The sequence below is a fragment of the Corvus moneduloides genome, chromosome 23 (assembly GCF_009650955.1).
Source record: "Corvus moneduloides isolate bCorMon1 chromosome 23, bCorMon1.pri, whole genome shotgun sequence".
NCBI classification, from domain to species: Eukaryota; Metazoa; Chordata; class Aves; order Passeriformes; family Corvidae; genus Corvus; species Corvus moneduloides.
This window is the reverse complement of record NC_045498.1, coordinates 2,051,538-2,077,126: the sequence shown is the minus strand read 5'-3', so window position 1 is coordinate 2,077,126 and position 25,589 is coordinate 2,051,538. Positions and strand designations below refer to the sequence as shown.

Sequence of the window (25,589 nt, the reverse complement as noted above, 5' to 3'; positions counted from 1 at the left end):
GTAAAACCTGGACTTCTTTTTCAGGATTACTCTGAAACCAAGGTAAAAACTGCAGACTGCAGCTGGAAGCTGCCACCACACCCTTAGCATGAGAGGAAATCCCACACAGAATGGAAGGAATGGGTTTAAATTAATTCAGTAATAGTATCTAGCTCATGATGCAATATTTTTCAAGCAGGAATTTCAAAGTACGCTTAAACTTTACCAAATACAATCAGCCTCAACCTAAGAACTGCAGACAGAATCAGAAAAAAAAGGCACAACACAAAAGCTGAGGTTGTTCTTTTTACAACAGAGGGATAGCTGCCAATGAATAGAGAAAAGCAGGATACATTGGGGCTTTTTTAATGGGGGAGCAGAGCACAAGCCCCGAGCTCTGTGCTTGAGAAAGAGCCAGGACACCAAAGTGCCGGGTGCTGCTCATGCCATTCTACAGGCACTGGGCATGGAGGGTGTAAGGCCAGAGGGAAAAACTGAGAGTATCTTACCTGGCTTTCTTCTAAGCACTGACCAATGGCCTTGTATTTTATATTTTCTCAGTATTCTTATCCATATTAATAAATTGGATGCCTTACCCTAGAGTGACAGGACATTTTAGGGTGCAAGATGCTTGTTTCTTATCTGGCCTGGGCAGGTAACCCTGTTTCCAGAGTGTTGGTCAAAAAACACTGATGGCTTTTCTCCACTTGTCAGTGCATCACTTTGCTTCGTGAAAAAACTTCAGCCAGTCCTGAGCTGTCCCTTTTACTGGTGAGGGAGCAGGAGCTGACTGTAGGGAATGAAACCCTCTCTTGCCCCATAAAGCAATACCACTGCTGCTGGTTTCCAGAACAATATGCAAATTGTCCTACCAGCCCTAAAATCAGCTGGTCTCTGCCTGCTCTTTCATGTTCCCTCCCTTGCCTTGCAGAGGACACCACTGGAAGGATCTCCATTGGAGAGGACTGCGTTCCTCCAGGTAACATAAACAGAACCAAACAATAAAATAGTTTGGGTTGGAAGGGGCCATAAAGCTCATCCAGTGCCACCTTCTGCCATGGGCAGGGACACCTCCCACTATCCCAGGGTGCTCCAAGCTGCATCCAGCCTGGCCTTGGACACTGCCAGGGATCCAGGGGCAGCCACAGCTTCTCTGGGCACCCTGTGCCAGGGCCTCCCCACCCTCCCAGGGAAGAATTTTTTCCCACTATCCCATCCAGCCCTGCCCTCTGGCAGTGGGAAGATCCTGGCTCTTCAGGCCCTTGTCCCAAGTCCCCCTCCAGCTCTCTCCAGCACACTGGATCTTCTTCACAGGAAGAAATGAGAGAAAGACACTTTAATGAGAAACACCCTATTTTTGCAACTACATCTGTGAGCCAAACAAAAGCCAAGGATTGGGAACCCGTGTGACTCCCTGTGACTTGGCTGTGGAAATGCCACTGGGGTGACTGTCTGTCACTTGTGCTTGCCTTGGGAAAGCTGCTTGTCGTGTGCTCACGCCAAAGGCAGATATTACTTCCAGGCAAAGAGTCAGATTTGGGCTCTGATGTCTTAACCTTCAAAAATATTTACTCCAAACAAAACACTCCACACACCCAAGGGGTCAAACTGCAGTAGTTGTGAACAATGCAGCTCTGCACCCTCATGTTTTGATTCTCTTCATGTTGCATTTAACATTGATCCTTTGCCCAGAATTTAAATGAAGATGGAGTTTCTGTTTATATCTTTAACTGAAGTCTGGTTTGGGCTCCATTAGCATTTTGGCTCCCTAGGGGTCATCAATCCAACTGAAACAATACATGCGCGTTTCAGGTCACATCTGTGAAGGAGAACGTGCCCTACCCAGATCAAGGCTTCCCCACTAAAGTCTGCAGCCCATATGTGTGGCTGCTAAGGAGCACCAAGGCAGCACATGAAAGCAGCACAGTCCGAGCCAGCTCGGTATGAAAATGAGCAGAGCATCGTCTGGGCTCGCAGATCCAAGGTGACACTGGCTGTCCCTGATGTCTGAGCATGGCCTCCCGAGGGGTCAGCCCTCCCATGGGCATGGCACAGCTCCTGCCTGTCCCACCCTTCCCAGTCCCAGGCACTTTGCTCAGCCATCAATCCAGCTGTATGCGCTCCATCGGTAACAGCTGCAGTCGGTAACGTGAGCCCCACTGCTCCCTGTCCTGCTCAATAAAAGGTGACAATGTGTGAATCAAAACTAACAACTCTGAAACACCAGGGTGCTGTCTGGTCTGTCCTGCTCTCCTCAGAGGTGTCCCAATGCAGCTTTGACCAGAAATCCTTCCAGCCTGGATTACAGAGTGCTCCGTGCCAGAAAGACGCTGCAGTTTCACCCCCTCACTGTGTAGAATCACAGAACGGTTTGAGTTGGAAAGGACCTTAAAGCCCATCCAGTCCCACCCCCTGCCATGGGCAGGGACACCTTCCACCATCCCAAGTTGTTCCAAACCTGGTCCAACCCGGTCTTGGACACTTCCAGGGATCCAGGGGCAGCCACAGCTTCTCTGGGCAGCCTGTGCCAGGGCCTGCCCACCCTCACAGGGAAGAATTTCTTCTCCATATTCCATCTAACCCTGCCCTCTGACAGTGTGATGCCATTCCCCTTGTCCTGTCACTTCAGGCCCTTGTCCGAAGTCCCCCTTCAGCTCTCCTGGAGTCCCTTGAGGCACTGGAAGCAGCTCTATGGTCTCCTCAGACCTTTCTCTTCTCCAGGCCCAAACTCTACAAGGATGTGCCCAAGCTTTGGGCAGTGATGAGCTGCTCAGAGTTTCTTGCAGGTGATGGCCAATCCTGATGCTGCACCATGCACTTGTCAAAAAAAAAATCTTAGGAAATCAAAAAAGGGAGAAGTGGGGGAAAAAAAGCAGGGAGGAAGAAGGGAGCTCTCTTACCTTGGTACTGGGAGGGAGACTCTGACGGGCGGCTGTACTTGTGCTTTTTACCATCTTTCCAGTCTATGGCTGAGACAAGAAACAGAGCGCTTGTGTCAGGGAAAGGAGCCAGACAATGCACCCTTCAACACTGTCTGCTTTACAGGCACTCAGAGGAGAGGAGTGACCTCCCTATCATGACCCCATAACACGGATGATTTGCCTCTATCTCTGGGGCGTGCTCCCTTCCTCCCCACAGCTCATGCACGTACCTGACAGGAGGTATCTACATTTGCACCTCAATCCCTGCTTAGTGTCCACCAGCCACTGTTTTCCCTCAGTGACAAGCAATAACAAAGAACAGCAAACTGCTAGAGCTCCATCATTTCAGCTATGAGAAAAAGGGCTTGAGAGGAACAAACGTAACTGCCACTAAATTGGCTCATGTGAATCTTTGGTGCAGAATGGCTCCTTATGTATCAACTCCAGGTTATTCCACACAAACAGCCTCAACCCTTTGTGGTGACTGGGAAAGGACTTCTCTGAAAATCTGCACAAGTGCTCTGTCCATGCACAACACCAGGTTTCCATGGGTCCCTTGCAGCTCGGAAGAGTGCACAGCAAAGCAGCACCAGCTCTGCAAAGCAGCTCACCTGAGCTGTCTTTGCCCATGACAGCTTTGGGTCCCAGAGCTCAAAAAAAAATTAAGTTCTCAAGACAGCTCTGGAAAGTGACAGAGCAAGAAGTGGGGAATGCTCATCCCTGCCTCCAGCAGCCTCCAGCCCAAAGGAGGGATGGAAGATTGCTGTGCCACAGCAGAGCTCACCCTGAGCCAGCTCCTTGACCTCCTGGGCACCCTGGGAGTGCTGCTGCACTCCAGCTCCTTTATTTTACAGAGCATTTTTAGGGCTGTTGTAGACAACAGCTTGGTAGTGCCCTACAAAATGTGCCTTGCCCCCACAAAAAGCAATTCCTTGTGAAAGGAAAAGTTTTGAAATCTCCTGACAAGTAGCTGGAAGAGGCAGGCTAAGAGCTGCTTCTGAAGTGGCCTGAGGTGTTTTAACATGTCTGGAATTGCTTTTGGACAATTATTTTTGCAATCTTCTCTTCTTGACATGTTCTTTTCAGCACAATGGACAGGATGGTATGTAGGTTTTATTGCTCTGGAGAGTGACAGAGCAAGAAGTGGGGGATGCCCACCCTACCTCCAACAGCCTCCAGTCCAACAGAGGGATGCCAGATCAGCATCCCTTAGATGAACACGAGGGACATATGGAGTGTGGCCACGGCGTCACTAGACATGGACCAGACAAAGAGCCTCCTTGGAGAGACATAAAGGAATGAAAAGGATTGAAGGACACCCTTCCTAATAAATGCATTACCATGAAGCACAGTATTGTGCCATCTCCCTAAGAAAGCAAGAATAAAGGACATAAAGTATTTAAGTCAGAAGCAAAAGAGCCCCGTGGGTGGGTAAGGCTCCCCTCGGTGCTGCAGGACAGCTCTAACAGCATCCATGCACTCAAAGGAGCCTCTCGCCATACTCTGCAGGTGAAGGTACATTTTGTTCTTAACCTGTAACATGCAAAAATCCTCATTAAGGAGGATACAAAACCAGCAGAGAGAAAGAAACAAGAATTTCTGCAGACAAATAAAGAAAGAGTGAAAGTTCAATGCATTATTAAAAAAGCAGGTAAGTAGGACAGAAACCCACATGTGCACAGTGCAGATGTTGCCTCTGCAACCCATGGCACGGCATTCCGAGCACAGGTCACAGAGGCAGGCTGGCTGGAGGCTCCAGGAGCACAGAGAACAAGCTGTGAGTGAGGCTGAATCCAGCCAGCCCGGGCCTCAGCCACGCTGCTGACTAATCAACCGGCCTCCTTTATTGCCAAGCCCTCCAGCTGCCTCGCAGCAGGGTCTCCCCATTCCCTGCTTTCCTTCATTTATTTTCACTTCATTAAAGGACAAGCAGTGTTAGGAAGAGGATAATGCTGCTGTAAGATGAACCACGACAGAAGCAAAGGAGACATTTAAAAAAAATAAAAGGAGGAGAGAAATCGAGCATAGAAATCTCCTGCAATAAACTTTGGGAGTGTGGAGCAGATGTGAACAAAGAGCTGCAGAGGATGCTCCATCCTCTCGCTTCTCCCTTCCCCCCTCCTCCGGAGCGCATGTGATGAGATCACTCCAGTCCAACGCACATGCATGGCACAGCACCAAAGGAAATCAATATTTTTGTCAAGCACAAGAAGCCAGAGCAGCTCAGCTGCAGGCAGCCTGCTCGGCTTCACCCTTTTGGCTGGGGATGCAGGACCCAGGAAGCACGTGCTGTGTGAGGGGCCGAGGGACTCGGTGGCAGTGGTAACCTCCTGACAGATTTCCTCTCCACAAGGTAGGCTGGTCTCTGCTTTCATGCCTCATTAGAGGGGGGAGGCCTGTGCCAGCACAGCCAGTTTGCCCCATGCTGGGAGCTCTGCCAGATGGTGCCGTGGGTTCTGCAGGGCACCCTCGCTGCTGACACTGCGCCCCACGAGCTGCAGGGATGCCCCAAAAAGGGACTCTCCTCTTCCCGTCACAGGGGTGGATTGATGAACTGCTCTGTGCATGCTGATGGAGAAACACACAACTCTGTTTTGGCCTTCCAACCACACCCCCTCAGCTCCCACCCCACTGCCAGTCCCCTGAGGCACTTGGCCCTCCAGGCCACGCCAGCTCACTGCAGGGCCCTTGGCTGTGCCAAGCATCACTGCTCACCTTTCTGAGGGCCTGGTTTCCGCATTCTACCACCTGCTGCTGTCCTTATCCTGGGACTGGGTTGCTCTTACAGAACTGAAGATGTCTAGGACAAAAGAAATAACGATGAGAAAATTCCCCATTCTGGAGCACACAGTCATCTGCACCATTAACTCATCACACAGTGGGGGGAAACACATGTTCCATCACCCGGGGTTGCACAGAACACAGAACACACACAGCTCATTTCACCCCCTGAAACTACAAGACTTTCTCCAATTTGTGGACAACGTCAAATTCATGGCAGCAGGAGCAGCATAAATAAGCACAAGGAGCACATGCCTGTCTCCCTGCTAACCCTACAGTGGGTCTGGAGCGTGTGTGGAAGGAGGGGCTGCTCCCACTCACTAACAAAGGGAGGCAGAGCTGGAATTTATGAAAGAAAACACATGGAAACATAACATTAACTCTGGCAAAGCAGCACAGCAATCCCCAGCTTGCCACTTACAATTCAAATTGCTCACAGCAGTTCTGGGGAATAAGGATGAGAAATTGGACAATGACCCAGGAAATACTTTTGCTGTTATTACTGCCATGAGTGTCCAAGTTAAGCTGCATTTTTTTTTTCCTGGTTGGAGGAAAACTGGCTGGACTGCTCCCAACAAGCAAAGGCATTTGCATTCTTGTTATAAAGAAATATTCCTGAAAAATCAGAGCTCTTGGGAGATGTATGCTGGACATGCATAGGGACCCAGCGCTCCAGGACAACCACTCTCACACGGCAGGGCCTGCTGCACCCACCAAGCCTTGCCAAGCCCTGCCAGAAAACATCCAAATGAATGGCTGAGCCACAAACAGGCCCTTGGGAAAGCCAGGAATAGCATGTTTTGACACTCCACTAACTAATGAAAGATTAATTGTATCAATATAATTCCATTTTGTTCACAGTGGGGTAGTCAGGAGGAGAATGGAAGAGGAAGCTGTCTCAGGATGCAGCACTGAGTCGCTGCTTTAAAGGGTTATTTACAGATCCAACTTGGCAAGAAGTTGGGGTTTTAAAAACCAGGCTTTTTCTAAATGTGAGAGAAATAGAGTTTAATTTTCTATAAAAGCTCTACAAACTACAGCCCTTTTACATGCAACACTGAGCAATACTCTGAGAAGAAAAATACTGAAGGAGTATTAAATACTACAGGAAAAGAAATTCCTGGTTGTTTTTTTAATCCAAATCAAAAGGTGCACAGTAGTCACTTATTGCCTCTCTCCTAAATAGCGTGTGTGTCTGTACACACTTGTGAAAGGAGTAAAGTTGGTTTCCCTTTCAATAGCAGAAGGTAACCTACATGTGAAAGGTTATTTACAACTTTTAAAGCTTCTTTTCATAATTTTCTTCTGTCATTTTTATTAAAGTCTAGCAGTCCTGGCAGGAAAAGTGCCCTAGACATTAAAACCCAGGCTGAAAGGCGTTTATATATAACCAGACAAGCATTCGCCATCTCTGGCTCTGCCCCTCTGCTGTGAGCGGGACTTTCTCAAGTACCCCCACACATAAATCTCATGTGTTTGGCACAGGAGTTCCTGTGCCCCTCTGAGGGCTTCTGAAAAGCTGCTTGAGCCTCAGCACCTCAGTCCTGCTGGGAGGGATGTGTGACTGCTTCCCTGCAGAAGTATTGGGAGAAAAAAAATTACGACAGTGTTTGAGCTGCTCAGACAGGGTTTGTGGACGGTTGTGGCCCAGGACAAGGGTGCACTTCTGCACCCTCCATCCTCACAGTGGCAATAACCCTAATGTGGCTCGGGGGACCTTCTCACCCTCTACAGCTCCCTGACAGGAGGGTGCGGACAGGTGGGGATCAGTCTCTTCTTTGAGGTAACAAGGACAGTTCAAGAGGAAAAGGCCTCAAGATGTGCCAGGGGAAGTTCAGGTTGGACATTAGGAAGAATCTCTTCATGGAGAGCATTGTCAGCATGGGCTGCCCAAGGAGGTGGTGGTGTATTGAAGAAATGGCTGGATGTGGCACTGGTGCTCTGTAGTGGACACGGTGGTTGTTTGGTCTTGATGATCTTGGAGGTCTTTTCCAACCTTAATGATTCTATAATTCTGTGATACTGATAAAGCACAGAGCTCACTGCTGGTATTCCTCAGCCAACACTGCAGCAGGCTCTCAGCAAGATCTCATGTCATGGAAAAGAACCAGATGTTGTAAATGCCCTATTTAAATTAATAAATGAATGGTGACTCTTCCTCAAAGGAGGAAGACTTAAGCGGCATGGGGAGTCCCACTTTGCTGAGAGCCACATGAGTGCCAGCGCAAGGACATTGCACTCCAAAACACGCTTCCAAGAAACTGCCCAAATGCAACAGCCCCTGCTGGACTCCTGCCAGCCTTCACGAGCCTCCACCACAGCTCTGCACCACCCAGATCTCCCGTACGTCTCACACCACAGGACAGCAACACGTGGGTAAATCCCGCAAAATCATAAGAAAAGAAAAGAAAAAAAGCAAAACAATTAGTGTGCTCAGAGTCATGTAATGCCTAGAGAAGAGGCAGAACCAAACCCCATGATGCACGGCTTCAGCCTGCCTGCTGCAGGGGCAGCTGGACCTACACAGCCCGATGGGAGCCACCAGCCTCACTGCACCCCAGGAACCAGTTCCTGCCCTGGGATGCAGGGATGCCCTTCTTCAGCCATGGAGACAGACACTGTGTACCCCAGCCCTCCTGAAACTGGTACAATCACAATTGGGAGGGACCCACAAGGATCACCAAATCCAACTCCAGGCCCTTCACAGACACCCCAACAATCCCACCTGGGGGGTGCCTGACAGCATTATCCAAACGGAGTTCTGGCAGGCTTGGGACCGTGCCCATTCCCTGGGGGAAGAACCTTTCCCTGATGTCCAGCCTGACCCTCTCCTGACACAGCTCCAGCCATTCCCTTGGGTCCTGTCCCTGGTCACAGAGAACAGAAATAGGAGCTGCCCCTCTGCTGCCCCTGGGCTTTACTAACACAGGGCTTGGGAATTGATGAATTCCACTGACTGTAATTTACAGTTGCCCAGAGGAGCTATAAAATCTCCACCCTTGGAGATACTCCAAACATCACCAGCTCCCTCCCCTGCCAGCCTGATCTAACCTTGTAGCTGAGTCTGACTTCAGAGCCCATCTCTGTCTGCGTGTGGCACTGGACCAGACAACCTCCAAAAGCTCCTTCCAACCTGAAACACCCAGGGACTTTATCTCACTGACAACGGATTGGATGGCAAGGGGAATCACTCTATAGGTTTTGACAAGGCTGAAATGCCTTGTAAGGAGACTTCAGTGCAGAGAGAAGAAAGCCAACAGCAGAACAGACAAGCTCACAGGCACTGCAGGACACGAGCACTGCAGTACCAATGGATGTGGCCTTTACTCCATTCAGGGACTGAAGATTGAAAAAACGTGAAAGTAATAAATAGCTACAGTCCAGAATCCAAGGGGGAAAAATGGGCTATCCACAGACACAGATCTTCCAGAATCACCTCAGACACAAACATGCCCCTGCTGAGGACCTGTTGGCTGATCCATGGCACAAAGGACATAATCTTACTGTTGCATCACATAAAGCCTTTGGGATTTCCACAGCCCAGCACCTGCTGCAATGTTCCATCTCCAGAGCCTGACACTTGCACGGAGCTGCACATCACAGTTAAAACTCCCCTTGTTTTCAAAAGCTGTGTTTCTCCTGCTTGTGGAGATCAAGATAATCTCCCAAGCATGAACTACAGCATTATGGAGTGTTGGTTTCCAGAATTTATAACCTGAAAGGGCAGATCAATGTGCAAATTCATTTCAGCAGGATCCTACCCTAAAAATGTAAAAAGACCAACTGATTTGCTGCCTTTAGTAGCAGATGAAGTGCCTCTCCTAGAGTTTCAAACAACTTTCACTCACCGAGATATCAAAAGTGCCAAGGGCTCCACTGAACTGTCATGGGCTCTAGTTCCCCATCACTCCTACAAGACAGCAGAGTCAGTACAAACACTGCGGCATAGCAAAACCTGAAAGCAGAGAGACAAAATGAAAAAGTTTGCATTTAATTGCAGAAAGCCTATGTTACCAGCTGCATTATTCATGTTCATATTTAATTCATTTAAAACATCCAAATTTAAATTTAAAGACAGCTGTAACAAACGTTCCCACTTGCACTTGCAAAGCAGCACAGAACTTGACACAATTTAAGTTCAGCTTGCAGTGAGTACACGGGACTGCGGCTGTTAAACACCTTTGATATGAGTAAGATCACATCAACTGAGCTGATAGAAACCAGTTCAGCTTTTGTAAAATGAAACTATCACACAAAGGAGGATTGAAAAGACTAGACCTGATTAGTAATGAAAAGGAGAGAGACCACAGGAGAGGCATATAAAATAATGAGTAGCATGAAGAGAGAGAACTGGGGACTCCAAATTATCCCTTCCCAGTGCAGCAGAACAAACCTACAAAACTAAAAACCTGCCAAGTATATACCAGGGAGAAGGAAATGTTCATTGGAAACTAACAGACATGCAACTTCCTTATGGAGGAAGTTGTCAAGGGAAGTAAACAAGTAACCTTAGAAATGAGAAAGGCATTGAAAAGCAAACCAGCATTTGTACGGGTATCAAAGTATGAGACCCATGGGCCATCGGTACCCAGGCCTCAAGCAAGAGCTGAATGAAGGTTGGGTGCCCAGCCAGACCATGCCCAGCACATCACTGCCTCGGCTGCTGTGCTGTGGCAAGGAGAAGCTGAGCCCTTGCCCTCCTGCCAGGCTGCTGACACCGGCTCACGGCCAGGGGCAGGACACCGGCTCAGGACAGGGTTTGTTCACACCCTGGCAAGCCCTGTGCTGGGTAACACTGTGATTTACACCTCCGATGCATTTTCCTTTTTCTCAGGCAGCAGAGAGGCAGCTGGAAGAGCATCCCAGGGCATCCCCAGCTCCGAGCGCTGCTCTCTCCAGCACCGCACAGCCCACAGCACAAACACTGTAGAAATGCATCTTAATCTAATTAAGTTCTCCCCCCACTGCTCTTGCCAACAGGCTCTTCCAAAAGCTCATCCCTAAGGGCAGACGGATTCAATTTACCTGAGCCAGATTGGAAGGGAACTGCAGGGTTAGAGGGGAGCCTGCTCTGCAATATTCTTCCACCAAATGTGGCAACTGCAATATCAGTAAAACAAAAAAGAGAAAATGTGGATGGAAGATGCTGTCCCATCTTTCCAGACCTCATGAGATGCATGTAATCCCTTGATCTCCAAAGCCTCCGCTCCTTCAGAGCGCATAATTATGAAAAGAGTTAGAGCTGACGCTCTTAATGTCTCTTCTAGGCACTTCTTTATTCCACTCAGGGCACCAGTCACATCTGAATTATTTCCTGGGGTTGTTTGGACTTCCTATTATACAAGGATGATTATGGTGAACCTTGGGATGGAATCCAAGTCGGATCTCAGCACTACCATGTTTGATTGAAAGGGAATGTGAAGGTTTGTTGACAGCATGCCAGGCTTCAAACCTTGCTGGACAATGCCGTTGCCAGCAGGCCAGAGGATTTCAGAGAGAAGAGGAAGAAAACCACCAACAGCGAAGCTGAAAAATGGTTTTATTAGGTTGGATACATACTCCACAGATTAGGATTGGGGGAAAAAAAAGGAAACTCCGCATATTGACAGAGGACTGCGAGAACGTCGCTTCTTGGAAATCCCATGGGGCTGCCACAAGAGAATCCTGACAGTTTCTCACGATGCAAAGTGCCTGCAGTCTTTGATTTGTTCCCCACAAAAGCATGGGTCTGGAGCACCATGACCACTGCAGCCACTAAAAATCCCTTCCATGTAACCCCTGCTTCAGTTGAGGTTTTCTTCACAGTTATCTTTCCATCAAACACTATCAATGTTTCCAGCAGTAAAGAGCTGTCCCTTACAAATTCCCTCAGGAAATGTGAGGGCAGCACTCTAAGCTCCTTCCTATTGTGGGTGATGGTGGTGCTGCCATTCCATCCTCTCTGCTGGCGTGTTTCAGCTCCATTCTGGAAGCCCCTATGTGACCATGGGAGCATCCAGTGACATCTCAACGCTATCAGAAAACCAGGCACATGATGAGCACGTTATGTGAATTACAGAACATCCTGAGTTGGGAGGGATCCATAAGGATCATCGAGTCCAGCTCCTGGCCCTGCAGACACCCCAACAATCTCACCCTGTCCCTGAGAGCATTTTCCAAATGTTCCTGGAGTTCCGGCAGCCTTGGAGCTGTGACCATTCCCTGGAAGCCTGTTCAGTGCCCAACCATCCTCTAGGGGAAGAACATTTTCTGAACTCAGCCTGGTTTCTCATTTAATGTATTTTTTGCCATTTTTAGTTTCTATGGTGGAGAAAGAAAAGCACTTTCAGCCTATCTTGAGAAATCAAAAGGCTGTCAGTGCATGATCTGACACCTCTTACTGCTTTTGGTTTTCACACCGGATTGGCTCCTCAGATTTCTGCCTGACCTGTGGACACCAGAACTTTTGCTGGTCTAAAGCACAGTTCCTGCTCTCAAGGCATGCTCTGATGAGCTGGCTGACTGACCCCTTTCCTGGGCAGAAGCCAAAGACCAGCTCCCAGGACTGAGCACCAGCCTTCTCAGAGCCAGACATGCAGGCAAGGAGTCCTAGACCAAAATGCCAAATGAATGCTTACGTGGGACCTGAAGGAAACTCTTGGGAGTGAGCAGCTTCCACGTTTGAAAAGGTGAGTCAGAATTTATCTTAACCAATGATTTTATTTCCTTCCACCTCCCTGTTACCATCCTCCTGGGCAAGACTGGAGTTTTATTTTCCCTGTCTGTGCAAAGTCACGTTTTTGGCAGCTCCAAACGAAGGCTGATGAAGAAACAGCACCTCTGGAAGCATCTCCCCTCATCAGGTCTAGAGAGTCCTTACATTCATAGCAGGGAATATTTCTAAGTAACACTGTACAATGAATGCTGGTATTTCCATCTGCAGTACTGATCCCCTTGTGTGATCTGAAATACCTGACAGCTGCAAACCAGTACTCCTCTTTCTACCAGAAGGATTTTCTGTCATTTCCAACATCTCTCATTCTCTGGAATTAATTTTATCTTTCTACAGTGTAAGAAGTGGACTGATAAACTCCAGACTTTGTGACAGGCTCCTCACAAACACATTCTTGTGTTAACACACTGAGGTGTCTCAAAGATGTGATCACAAGTAACACACTTCCTCAGTCCCTGAGCCAAGTCTCACGGGAGTACATATTTTAAAAGACAAAAACACGTGAAAAACTTGGATAGACCATGTTTCTACGATGAAAATATTGACTTCATGACTTCCTTTTGAACACCTTCAGGTTGCTGGGGAGAGGAGATAGGTCATCCTCCCAGGAAATGGCAGCTGGACCATCAGATACTGCTGAGTCAAGCTCAAGAGATCACCCTCAGGGTGAGTATGAAAACCAGGGACCATCGTGAGCAAAGCTACAACAGTTACCACTGCTCATGATCATGGAGGAAATGAAATAAAACCTTGCAGGATTTCAATAAAGGTTCCTTCCCTATCCAAAAAAATCCACCCCAAAAACAACCCAACAAAACCAGCATGGGCCTTGGATCAAACCAAAAACATCCTGACATGTATCACTGTGAGCAGATCTTGCTCTCCATGAAGACTGAAGAGGTTGCAATAAAGACAACATATTTGGCACACTCCAGGAACAGGATACCCAGGCTGAGAGAAATGGAGAGATGAAAGGGCTTAAAATAAAAGCCAAATAAAATAATCTGCTAAATCTGCTGAGTCTGCTAAAGGAAGACCCTTAACAGACTGAGTTTTCTCAGTACAGACATGTTTACTGATGAGCTGGGACTTACAGCTCCGTGGCTGCCATTTCTGTAGTGAGGGGGGTGAGCACTCCAGCCCTGCAAATCCTCCTTGGGAAGATGGGGCTCGGCTGCTGCTCGACTGTAAGTCCACACACTGTTGAAAAATCAGAGCTGCTTTTAAGACTGGTATTGATTAGTTTCTTAGAAACCCCTGCCCACTCAAATAGGAAGGTAACAGTGCCAAACCTAAAGCCTTTCCATGCAGGGCAACATGGAATCGTGGAATGGTTTGGGTCAGATGGGATCTTGTTCCAACCCCCTTGACACAGGCAGGGATTCACAGCACACAGAGGATCCTGTGCTGCTCCTCCCCAGACAGTACCATGTTCAAGGCTTGGAGCCAAGGCCTGGGCTGCCTCCCATTGCCAGGGACAGCGAGTGGCCCACCATGAACACAGGATGATATGGCACAGATTTAGCTAATCATACAAATCCCCTGTGATAACAGCTGGGGTTAAGGAAGCTTCACTGTGCTCCAGAATTATTTCAGCAAATCCTTCATGGCTGGTCCTACTGCTGAAGTCACTTTGAGGTTCTGCCTCTGAGGTGAGCAATGCCCGTGTCCCACATCCCAGTGTGAAAGATGCCACCAACACCATTGCTCTCCACAAGTGTTCTGAAGGAGTTTTGGGAAAAGCTGCAGATCTCTGTTCCTGGGTGTTAAGCAGAGACATTTCTGACCTGTACCACCACTGTACCTCCATGGAGCTCTCCCAAACTCACTGTAACAAAACTTAACACAGAGACTGGCTTTTTGGGCAGGTAAGGTGCCTGTTACATATAGAAAAGCAAAGGACTGATGGACTTCAGTGCCATATGGGAAGAACATGCCAAAGCAAGGAATTGAATCTTTGTGCTTAAGGCTGCTGTTTCTAACACTGAACCAGCTGTGTTACAGCTACTTTGTGTCAGCAGGACTCCCATAGCTAAAAGTTAAAGTCTCCTGACTTTAGAAGAGGAATGGCCTGGGTTGCAGATTGGCACAGCAGTGTACCCAATCCACTGAGGACATCTGCAAGTACAGAAGGTTTATCACAAATGGGGGGCTCTGTAGCCTGATCCCAGCATGTTCTGATCATACCCTGACACCCTGGTGACTGGGAACCAGGCCATAGGCCAGTTTTGGAATCACCTGAGTTTCCTTACATGGCAATCCCAGAACACGGACAGGTGCAGGACTGTGCACCCCACACTCCTGTGCTGGGTCATGGACCCCCTCACCTGGGGACAAGCTGGAGGGTGCACCCCAAGGGCAGGCTCGATGCAGAACACCCCGCGGCTGCACTCAGCCTGCGAAGGCACAGTGGGAAGCCCAAACCGATGCAGGCAGTAAAGACAGTTTTGCAGCAATGTGGCTATTTCAGCCTGCACTGAGACACATGCCAAAGCTAAGAGCTGTTACTGAAAGCAGATGGCTTACAGGAGACCTTGAAATGGGATTCTGCCCAAGGCAATTACAAAGTCACCCATCACAAAAGCACACAATAGGATGCTTCAAAGCCTTTAAATAAGAATTTAAACAGGGCTACATTAAAAACCAGTACATGGTTTCCATATCACACCTAGACAGGCAAGTACAGCCCCCCTTGCAGAGTCAGCCACGGCTGCTCTCCCAGACAGCAGTTACATATGTGATGTATGTGGCCCCAGAATGGGCTCCAGTGCATACACTCTTCATGGGTCTCTGGTTGACACCCAGTAGATACATGTATATATAAAATGTTTAATCAACCTTATACTTAATTCTCTACTGGACTCTATTAAAAAATAAACTCTTTATGGGATGAAAGATATGGGAGGACAATGTATTCCTATGTCCCTATGCAAGGGGAAACAGGAGGCAATCCAGAAGGAAAGGACGACTTCCAGTTGTGTCTCTATTGGAAATCTCACGACAGACTGTGCAGTGATGCTGCAAGCAGGATGCGAGAATTCCTCAAAGAAAATTTTGCATTAACTATTTCTAGTAATGTAAGTTTGATAAAGTTTCAGCAGAACATCCTCAAGAGACCACAAACAGGGAAAGGCAGCTTGAGGGGGAATAAAAAACCAGAGGGATGGTAATTAGGGGACACAACAGAAATGTAAATGAGGAAAACCTTGGAAAGAGAGGGGAAGGAGATGACCCAATCCTTTAAAGTACCCTGTATCTCACAAAGGAGGAGGGTGATTTCCAGGGAGAGACGCACGGGCAAGGGTTTCCACTGAAATGGCAGGGAGGGAGATGAGAGCTCAGGGAGCCGAGGAGAACAAACCAGTCCAGAAGAAAAGGCGAGGGACAAAATCACCACTCTCTAATGAGCTAAATACTGAGGCGTGGGGGATGATGATGGTTACATACACCTAGAATTGCATTTTCCTTCTGCTTTCCTTCTGTAACCAATCCTAACAATTAAATGGAATGCTTAGCAATATCCCTTGGGAAAACACACTGGATGAAAACTCACCCTCAAGCCTCACATGGCATCAAAGCAATCGCTGAGCATGTTCCTGGGGTGCCTAAAGTGCTCTCTTTCCTCATCCAGCGCAAAAGAATGACCTTCCATGGAGTTAAGTATTTCTTACCTTCCTGGGGTCCAGCGCCAACACAGACATGTCCCTACTGACAGAGGGTGGACATGACTCCAGTCACACTCAAGGCTGAATCCTTCATAGATCCCTGTCCCTGGCATCCATACAGCCAATCTTCCCAAACCTTCCAAACAGAACTCTCTCCGCCCTCCTGAACCTGCCCTCTCAGAGAAGGCAAGGTGAAACGATCCCTTTAATGTGTATACATATATATATGAAAATAAAAATCTACCCTTAGACTGACAAAACTCAGGGTCTCTCTGCCATGCAGCACAGCCAGACTCCCCTCCAACACTTCCAGCAGCTGATTGTTTTTGTGGAAACAAAGGACAGATGAGAAACAGTTCCTACTGATCTGCCCCATCTGCTAAAAAAATGAGAAAGATAAAATCTCCAAACCCTCAGGGTATGGAGCAGAGCCACAAAACCTGGATTTACCCCTGTTAGAGCGGAAGAGGAGTTGGTCTCTGCTGCTTGGAGCACTGAGACAGAGATAATCCAGCCCTGATAGAAGGAAAGAGGGATGTCTGGAAGAGTGAAGGGAGAGGCTGTGCCATTCCTCCTGGTGCCTGGCCCTGGCGTGCTCCAGCCCAATCAAGGCAAAGGGCTGCCCAGGAGAAGAGCTCCCACAAACTCACTGTACCCCAAGGGAATGCTCTGCTAAGGCAGGAAACAAGCATCTTTGTTTTATTTTCTCACTCCTGTAGAAAGATATTAATTGGTCTATTTCTTAGGAAAAAGAAAGGAAATTGCTACAGAGCAACATGTCAAGAGAAACCAGAAGAGCCAGGCTCACCGAGGATGGGTATTAATTACTGCTTGCTATTTTTATCCTGCGTATAACTCTGGTCTCGTCTGTGACTTAAGAAGCTAAAATCCCAGGATTCAAAACCATGTATCTACTCAAATAGGAGAAATATCCTCTACTGGGTACAAAGTCTGGATACAGAAAAATTCTAACATGTTCATCAAGATTATACTCAATTTTAATAACAAAAGAAAGAGCAGTCTAGACGTAGATAGAAATATTAGCTCAGGAGAATTACTCCCAGAGAGGAAAAATCACTATCCAGTTCCTGCAGGAAACCCTGAACAGATTGCTGTTAATTATGTAAAGCAAAAGTTGTTAGGCTGCTTTACATTCCTGAAGGGCCAAAAGTTTGGACAACTAAAAAATATACTGTGAGGCCCTTCACTGTTTTCTGTACAACACACGGTAGATGCCAATAAAAAAACCCCAAACCATGACCACAAGCAACCAAAAGTCCATCCTGCAGCTTTGCAAGTATGTTCAGTGTCTGCCAAGGAGCTAATGAAAACAAGGCACTCTTAGAGACTGTATCTGCTTGACATTCAAGTACCTGATGGACATTTTGTACAGCTTATAAAGCCATAAAATACCACAGGGCATTTACAGATTTTCCAGCAGACAACAATATGAAATAACTGAGCAGCTCCAGAACACACCAAGTCCTCTGGTCAGGCACAAGGTTAACGCTGAACAGATACTACCACACACACACACAAACACAACTAACGCAACTAGAGACTGCCAGCAGTGCACAAGACGAGACCAAAGCTCACGGTGATGGAAAAGGAGCTGAGGTTCAAAAGCCATCCCTCAGCCCCACCATAATGCTGGAACAACAGTGGGACTGCCCAGATCTACAGTGCAGGGCTTGGATAATGCCCAATGGAAACAAGTTCTGCCTGCCCTCTCCAGGCACAGCAATTCGCCATCAAGTGAGCTGCTACCTCCTGCCATGCTGGGGACACGTGGCATTGTGCAGCCACCCAAAGCCCTCCAGTCTGGGGCTGTGGAAATGACAACATGGACTTCACCTCTGGAGTCACATGGCAAACCAGGAGGTCGGCCAGCTGTCATGGTTTACTCCACTCGTGGTAGGAGTTAAGGGCTACAGGTGAGCAGCAAGGTGGTAGCTTTGCTGGCTAGAACTGATACCTGCTGCCCATTAGTGGCCAGTATCTGCTAGATAATGTCAACTGCACATAACAAGAGGTACAGCAGGTATTCAGCTACAGGAAAAAAATTGACATTTTACATTCTGCACACAAGGACAGAAATATGGCTAGGACCAAAACCTGAAAGATCTAAACTTCTATCACCTAGGGAGCTACATAGGAACCATGTATTACACACTGTTACTGAACTAGGAACCACTCCTGACATAGATATAAAGGAACAACAATTACAACACTTGGTGGCTGATGGCCCTTTACCACATCAGCAGGTTACAGTACTTCACTTGCAGCTGATACTCTAACAGACACCACACCTGAAAACATTCTTCAATGATGCTGTACTACCTCAAGAGTTATTTTCTGTAAGAGTCTGACTAAAAACTTAGGACACCAGCTGATGATAAGAATGTCTCCCTGGTCTTTTTGAAGGCAGGCACAGAAACTTTGAGCTGAAATCATACAACTGCAATCAGCCCAAAGGCAGCAGCACACAGCTCCTGGGTCAGCGCTGCCTCACACTGACCTGCTACCAACAAAAAACAGGGAGTTGGGCACCTGCCAGGTACTTCTCACCAATCTCACAGGTCTGGAGAGCTGGCGTATGCACACACAGAATCACAGAATGGCCTGGGTTGGGATGGACCTTAAAGTTCATCCGGTTCCACCCCCTGCCATGGGCAGGGACACCTCCCACTATCCCAACTTGCTCCAAGCCCTGTCCAACCTGGCCTTGGACACTTCCAGGGATCCGGGGGCAGCCACAGCTTCTCTGGGCAACAAAACATGTTTTGAAATAATATAACTTTTAATATAATCTTGTTGCTTTTTATAAAATATACCACTAACCAAAAACTCTTTAAAAATGTTCAAGACAATAGATTTTGCTACTGAAGTGTAAGACAACTCAGGAATTCATGATTTACAATTTTAATAAAACCCATGCCACCTCAAGCACCCTATTTTCAGTGACATCAGCACAGATCAAGAACTGTTAGTCATGGCCAACACAACAGGGGGAGGTGGGACTGGGGCTGCCCAGCTGCCACACATGTGTCATTAAATCCACAGCACTGCCCAAGAGCCAGCAGATGCTCTCTGAGCACAGAAGGGAAAGGCAGAAAAGAAGATTGAACACTACATAATGATTACTTTTACATTTACAGAATTTTTCTTCTCTTTGGTAGCTTGCCAGTAGAGAAGGTGAGATGTCAAAATGATGGGGTTAAAGTGCAGCAATACCAGGCTGAAATCAGTCAAAGCTCCTTAATCTCAGAATAGTCAGGCACCGGAGTGGATTGCTGAGGAAAGTCAGAATCACCATCACTGGAAATCTTAGAACACCTTAGAGAAACCGCTAGGAAACATTATGTATAGGTGATCCTTCAAGGTCACTTCTAGAAACACTGAAACCACAAGACTTTCTCCATAGGCACTTCTCTGATCACACAGCCACTGCACAATTTTAACGGACTGTGCATCTAAGATTTGCTGTAACAAGACAAAGAAAAAATAAAAGCAACCACAGCGTACAGTCAGCGTACAGAGAGCAGCAGTCTCTCGGCTGCATGAATAAGTCACTCAACTTATTTTTAGAAAGTGGAATTGGTACAACTTCCTCCTCGGTCCACATCAGACTCCATCAACTCTTCTGCCTGCTCACTACGCCTTCACTTAACTAACGAGTATAGAGCAGAGATTTCTCCTACCTTATGTGTGCCAGCTGGGCAGGAAAGGCAAACGTGGGGAGGGAGGGGCCCTGCAGCAGTGACCGCAGGGAGAGAGCACTGTTGGGAGATGCCCAACATGCTGCAGAGTCCCCCCAGTGCGTTCAGCCCGAGCTTGGGTAGCCACCCTCACCCTGAGCCATCACCTCTCAGAGCAGCTGGTTTCAGGGACATTCAGCTGCACTGTGGGGGTGTTTTGTGCCACCAGGAGCCAGAGCTAAGCCCGGGTTCCTGCCCCGAAGTGCTGCTCGTCTGTGTCCCCCACGGTGTGTGCAGCCCAGCCCGGCCCCCTGGCCTGGCCTGGCCTCCCCACAGCTGCAGGGACACAGGGAGGGCAGGCAGGCCCTGGCAGCGGCCCAGGGAGGCTCCCACAGACAGGAGGGAGCGAGGGGGAACAGGGAACACAGGCTGCCCTCCTGCTCACTGCAGACACAGCTGGATGCGCATCCCACTGCTGAGGGCTCAGCGTTGGGGGAGAAGGCAGGGGCTGCTCCAAACGGGAAGGGAGGGAGGCCCAGGAGCAGGGATACCGTGCAGCAGTGGCACGGGGAGGGCAGAGTGGATGAAAGCTGGTCAGGCGCGGGTGGCAGGAGTTCCAGCACTGCCTTGTCCAGGCGGGCAACAGGGAGGTGACTGCAAGTGGCAGCCAATGGGACCATGGCTCACTCAGTGGAGCACAGCTGGGCTTCACCCTGTGCAGCCTCTGCCAACACTGAACTCGAACATCGTAAGTGTCCTCCAGCTACCCCCAGGCACGAATCCCATTTTTCATGGCAGGACCTTTTCCTGGAGTCAAACATCAGCAGCACCCTGGGGAATCAGAAGGGTGCACCTACTTCCCCCCATCCCCAAGCAAACTGCAGCAGATGTCACTCCAGCAATGGGAGAACCAAACTTGTTCCCTTGCCATGATACCCACGAGAAAGGACCCGGCCCAGTGTCCAGTGAAACTGGAATTGCACGAAACTTAGTGGGCAAAGATTGAGCATCACAAATTTCCACTGGCATCTATTCCTACAGTTTCTGTTGCTGAAAACAAACCTGAGCCATGGGGAGGTTTCTGGGCTGTTCTCGCTGTGGCAGTCTGGAAAACGTACAAGCTAATTGGAGCTGGGTAACTCCGAGCACATCGGCTGGGAACAGGCACCTCCAGCAGGAGTTTAGTTTCTGACTGGTGATAACACCAGTCAATTTATAACACAAACAGAAAAACTTCTGAGCAAGAAATAGAGAGGGGCAGAAGCACAAGCTGGTCCCAGGGAAAAAACAGTCCTGCCCTGAACTCCCATGTCAGCTCCCTTGTGTTGGCAATGGCCACATTGATTCTGCTCTGTTTCCTTATCTCCAGTGACCTGTTACCAACCAGACAGTGGAGCTGCAGGGGTGACTTCCCTCCTCTGATCAAGTCAGCTCTCAGGAAGCCAAGTGCTTTAGACTCCTCTACAGCAGCTCAGACATCACCCGTCCATCTGGCCTGTTGGACGAGGCTGCCACGCAAACAGCAGAGGCAGCGAAACGGACGTTCATCTTTTCCTTCAGTTCTCAGCCAAATTCTTGATTTTTTTGTTCAGGATGAGTCTGCATAAAAGTGTGAGACTCAGCCCAGAAAGAGCAGAGGCACAGACACAAACTCTGCTTAAATCCCTGCCGGAGCGGCAGAAACATTTGGTAGATGCCTGAATGAACCCTGCAGACTACAAACAGTATATCACAGTGTCTAAATGTGCTAGAGGTGGTGCATGTCAGAAACCTCGGTAAAAGAGCTCAATATTACACTGTTTTTTAAAGGGAATTGAATGAAGATAGAGATCTCTGGGAATTAAGGGTTTTCAGCACCAACCAGGCTGCAGTGATGTCCCTGTACTGATCCATCCTTCTGCTCACAATTGAAACCACCTCTGAAACGTTCTGCTAAGGGAGAGTGCCACCCAGGACAGAGCACAACTTTGCCAAGAGGAGGAGGTGCTGATCTCCAGGGCTCAGGTGTCCCCAGCAGATACCATTCTGATACCACCAGTCCAGGTCACTGTATTTGTTCACTCCAAGCCCAGTGAGACCTGGTGATATACAGGGAAGTTTTCTTGTGCTTCCTGATGCTCTCAGATTTGCACTATCAGTTTAAACGTTGTGCAAATGTTTTATAACAGCTTCAATTGGTAGATATTTAAGCTGGGTAAGAAAGCAGTTCTTTACAACTGCCTTAAACCCAGAAAAAACATTTCCTTTAGGATTAGGCTCTGTTATTCTGCAGATGAAGTGGGATGAAACGTTCATGTCCCAGCTTGGAGTGCAGGTGCTACACCAGGATGTAGTGCTGGGGTGAAGGAAGGGTCAGAGTTACAGTTCTGCTACACTGAGAGTTCAGTTGTGGAGATGATTTTTACCTTGGCATGTCTCTGAATTACAGATATGCAGGAGATTAACCACCTCACAAGAGAAGCTGACAGCCAGAGTTGCTGCTCTGTCCTCAATACAACTTCCTGCATGTCTCAGGGACCCCTCCTTGTTAGGAAACTTTTCAAACATAAATGGATGTATAAACGACTCAGAATCTGCTTGTCTCATTGCAAAAACTGAGTTTCAGTTGCAGGCAAGGAAAAGAAAAGGAGAAAAGACAGGGTGCTAGATGCAAACATTACAGCTCAGACATGAGCCCCAAACATGCCAAGGTTTAACTCAGCCTGTTGCTAGTACACTACTCCAGACTTGCAAACAGGAGCTCACCGAGCATGCCAAGACCTCTGTCACAAACACACAGTTAAAAGCACAAATATGCAAACATGTGATCTGCACTCCTTGTCACATAACAGTGCTGAGACATACCCAAAATGGGGTCATTTGGGCCCACTTATTACAACTGCTCTGCAGAAGCCCCACTAACACAGTCCTACCCTGACTGACCACAGCGCTTTAGGTGAAGTATGAATGAAAGCAGAACCCAAGTGAGAGGCAGAGGTCAGCTAGGCTGACATGCCCATGTGAGAAGAACAGAGAAACTGATCTTGGTCAGCTCGGGGAGAGGAAAAAAAGTCTTCAAATGCTTCAAACTGAGCTGCAGACATGTAAGAAGTGGAGCAATGTGGGGAGTAGGGTGTTCTCCACGTGCTCTGGAGATCAGAAAAAGAACAGGTTTAAAGTGCAAGACAAAGATTTAGATTAAACATCCTGAGAAGTCTCTCCAATGATGAGGAGGCCTAAGTGCTGGCATACATCAGCTACACAGGATGTGGAATGCCAGCAGGAAGAGCCTTAAAAGAAGAACTGTTACTCAGGAAGGGTTTAGAAGTCTATTCGACCTTAACTAGAGATGGGATACAAAGAGGACATCTCTGGAGGTCCCCAATGCATAAGGCTATGAAACAAAGTTTCAGAGTTTTCTTTAAATTAGACATAGGGCAGGGATACAGATCCCAGAGCACTCACCTCTGGACTGAAGCACAGCTACTCCATGAATAAGATCATCATTTAATACCCTAACAGCATCTTTCACTTAAAGACTCCATATTGTCCTGCAAAATTCAGCAGGTTTCCACAGAAGTGCCTCAAGAAAAGCAGATTATCAAGATGCAGAATTGTCACTTGCTAAGATGCAAATAACCAAACCAGGAGGACCAAAGCTCAGCACAACTCTCTCAAATAAAACGCACTCACACTTTAAATTAAATAAATACTTTAAATAGCTTAGAAATATCTGCATTTCCCTCGTGCCCATTGCAAGGGACTCCCTGATTTCCATCTGCATTTTCATACCATCTACTGGGCAGATCCTGAACTACCCACCAGCACATGAGGGCGGTATCCCATGGCAGCTTGTCCCAAGCTGAGCCCCCCATGAGCCAAGTTTTGTTCCCTATATTAACACCAAGCCACAGGCCAGTGCCTGAGATGAAGCACAAGGAATGAAACCACCATTCCATACTCCAAATATTCCCAGCAAACACATATGGACAACACAGTCTGGCCAGCAGAAGCTGAGAGTAAGAGGAGAGGAAGGCGAGAGGAGGAGGCCCAGCCTGCCGCAGCCATCGCTCAGGCATTGAACCGAAGTGGGAGAACATTTTCCCCCAATATTACTGGCTGCGAACTGCAGCGACCACATGGCTGTTCCCAGCCACTCAGTGCACGCTCTTTACTATAAACAACAACAGTAAACAGAAACTCAGCCTAAAAATCAAAGCCAGGGACCCCAGAGCTGGGTCTCCACATTCCAACTTTCCCCACCGAAATAATCAGTTTCATGTTCAGCTGCTGAACCTAAACAATCCGAGGCCCAAGGGAGCCAAGCTGCTCAGTGCATCTCAAACTCAAGCCACCTGTTCGGATTTGCCAGCTCTACCTTCAGTCATCCAGACTCCAAAGTGCTGCCACAGTTTTACACGGGAGCTTCAAAGAGCTTGCGGATTAAACCTGCGCGGCAGGAGCCAGCCGTCACCAGGGTTATTTTTAAACACCTCACTGTGCACGAAACGCTCAAATCTTGCCTCACTCCCAGCTCTATCCCAGCACTCGACTCGGGGCGGCTGCGAAGGAGGCGCAGCTTTTCCCCAGGCATGGTGGTTATGGGATTTCTCCGGCTGGTCCCCGAGGTCACCCCTGACACCTCCAGCAGCAGGATCTCATGGGGATCCTGCTCGGAGCACCAGGGACCAGCTCCACGCACTGGAGTGACAACGGGGTGTCACCGAGCCCCGAAGGGCTCGTGAGGGAGAAGGGGCACAAAACCCCCCCGGGCACAGCCCGCAGCCGAGGGCCACCTCCTGCAAACCTCCGGCAGCTCGGTCCCGCTTCCCCTTTCCTGCCAGGAGCGTCCGGCTGATACCGAACGGCGCCGGGGAGGGGGGCGGCTCCGGCCGGTTCAAGAACCGCTCCGAGGCCTCGGGGCGAGGCGGTACCGCGGCTGCCCGAGGCCCTGCCCGGGGACACCCGGCAGAACAACAAAGCCCTGGAAGAGGCTTCCCCGGGAGGCACAGCCCGGCCGAGCAGCCGTAAGGCCGGGGAGCCCCTGGGGCGCTGCCCCGCCGCCGGGAGGGCCGGTCCCGGACGGGCACCAGCAGGTGCGGGCGGTGACAGCCGCCCCCGGCCCGGGCACCGCGCTGAGGCGGCGGCCGGGCCGCGCTAACAGGAGGGATGAGATCCGGGCTGGGCTGCGAGCCCGACCCCCGCTCGACCCCCGCCGCGCCTCCCCGCGCCGGGCCGGACCGGGCCCGGCCGAGCCGCCCGCCCCGGGCCGCCCCCTCACCTGCGCGGCCGCCGAGCGCTGGCGCTGCTCAGTCCCTCGCCGCCGCCGCCGCCGCCGCCATGTTCGCGCTGCGCAGGGAGGCGGGGAGGGAACGGGGGGGAGCGAAGGGGGAGCGGCGGGGGATCGGGGAGGAGGGACCGGCGGCCCGGTCCGGCCCCGCGCCGCCCCCGCCACCGGCACGGCTCCGGCCAACGCCGGGGCCCGGCAGCTGATCGGCCGAGGCTCGGCGAGGTTCGGCTGGCTCCGTGCAGGTCCGCTCGGCTCGGCTCGGCTCGGCTCCTCTCGGCTTGTCTCGGCACGGCTCCGCTCGGGCTCGGGCTCGGGCTCGGCCCGGCTCGGCCCGGCTCGGCTCGGCCCGGCCATGCCCGGCTCGGCTCGGCGCTCACAATCCCCCGCACCGTCGCTGCGCCCCGCGGGCCGCCCCCGGCCATGCCCGCTCGGGCCCGTCCTCACGCAGGGACAGACCCCTGTCCTCACCCCGCACTCTGGGCACTGGGCAGACCCTCAGTGCCCTGTGCCCTCAAGAGACCCTCCAGGCTCAGGGCAGACCCCCAGCCATGATCTTCAGCCTGG

At 49.5% G+C, this 25,589-nt stretch overlaps 1 protein-coding gene across 6 annotated transcripts in view; it reads right to left on the bottom strand.

Annotated features, from left to right (window-relative positions):
• SCMH1 (Scm polycomb group protein homolog 1) overlaps positions 1 to 25,124 on the bottom strand; it is a 69,892-nt gene extending 44,768 nt beyond the window's left edge. For 5 of the 6 annotated variants that reach the window (XM_032132063.1, XM_032132067.1, XM_032132066.1 and 2 more), the window contains exons 1-4: positions 25,017 to 25,124; positions 9,530 to 9,636; positions 5,616 to 5,700; positions 2,880 to 2,948 (exon numbers count right to left, since the gene is read on the bottom strand). In XM_032132063.1, coding sequence (XP_031987954.1) covers positions 2,880 to 2,948; positions 5,616 to 5,640 — 94 coding nt within the window. In that variant the 5' untranslated portion in view covers positions 5,641 to 5,700; positions 9,530 to 9,636; positions 25,017 to 25,124. The remainder of the gene's footprint in view (positions 1 to 2,879; positions 2,949 to 5,615; positions 5,701 to 9,529; positions 9,637 to 25,016) is intronic. The other variant, XM_032132064.1, reaches the window with a different exon arrangement.
• Positions 25,125 to 25,589: the final 465 nt, after the last annotated feature.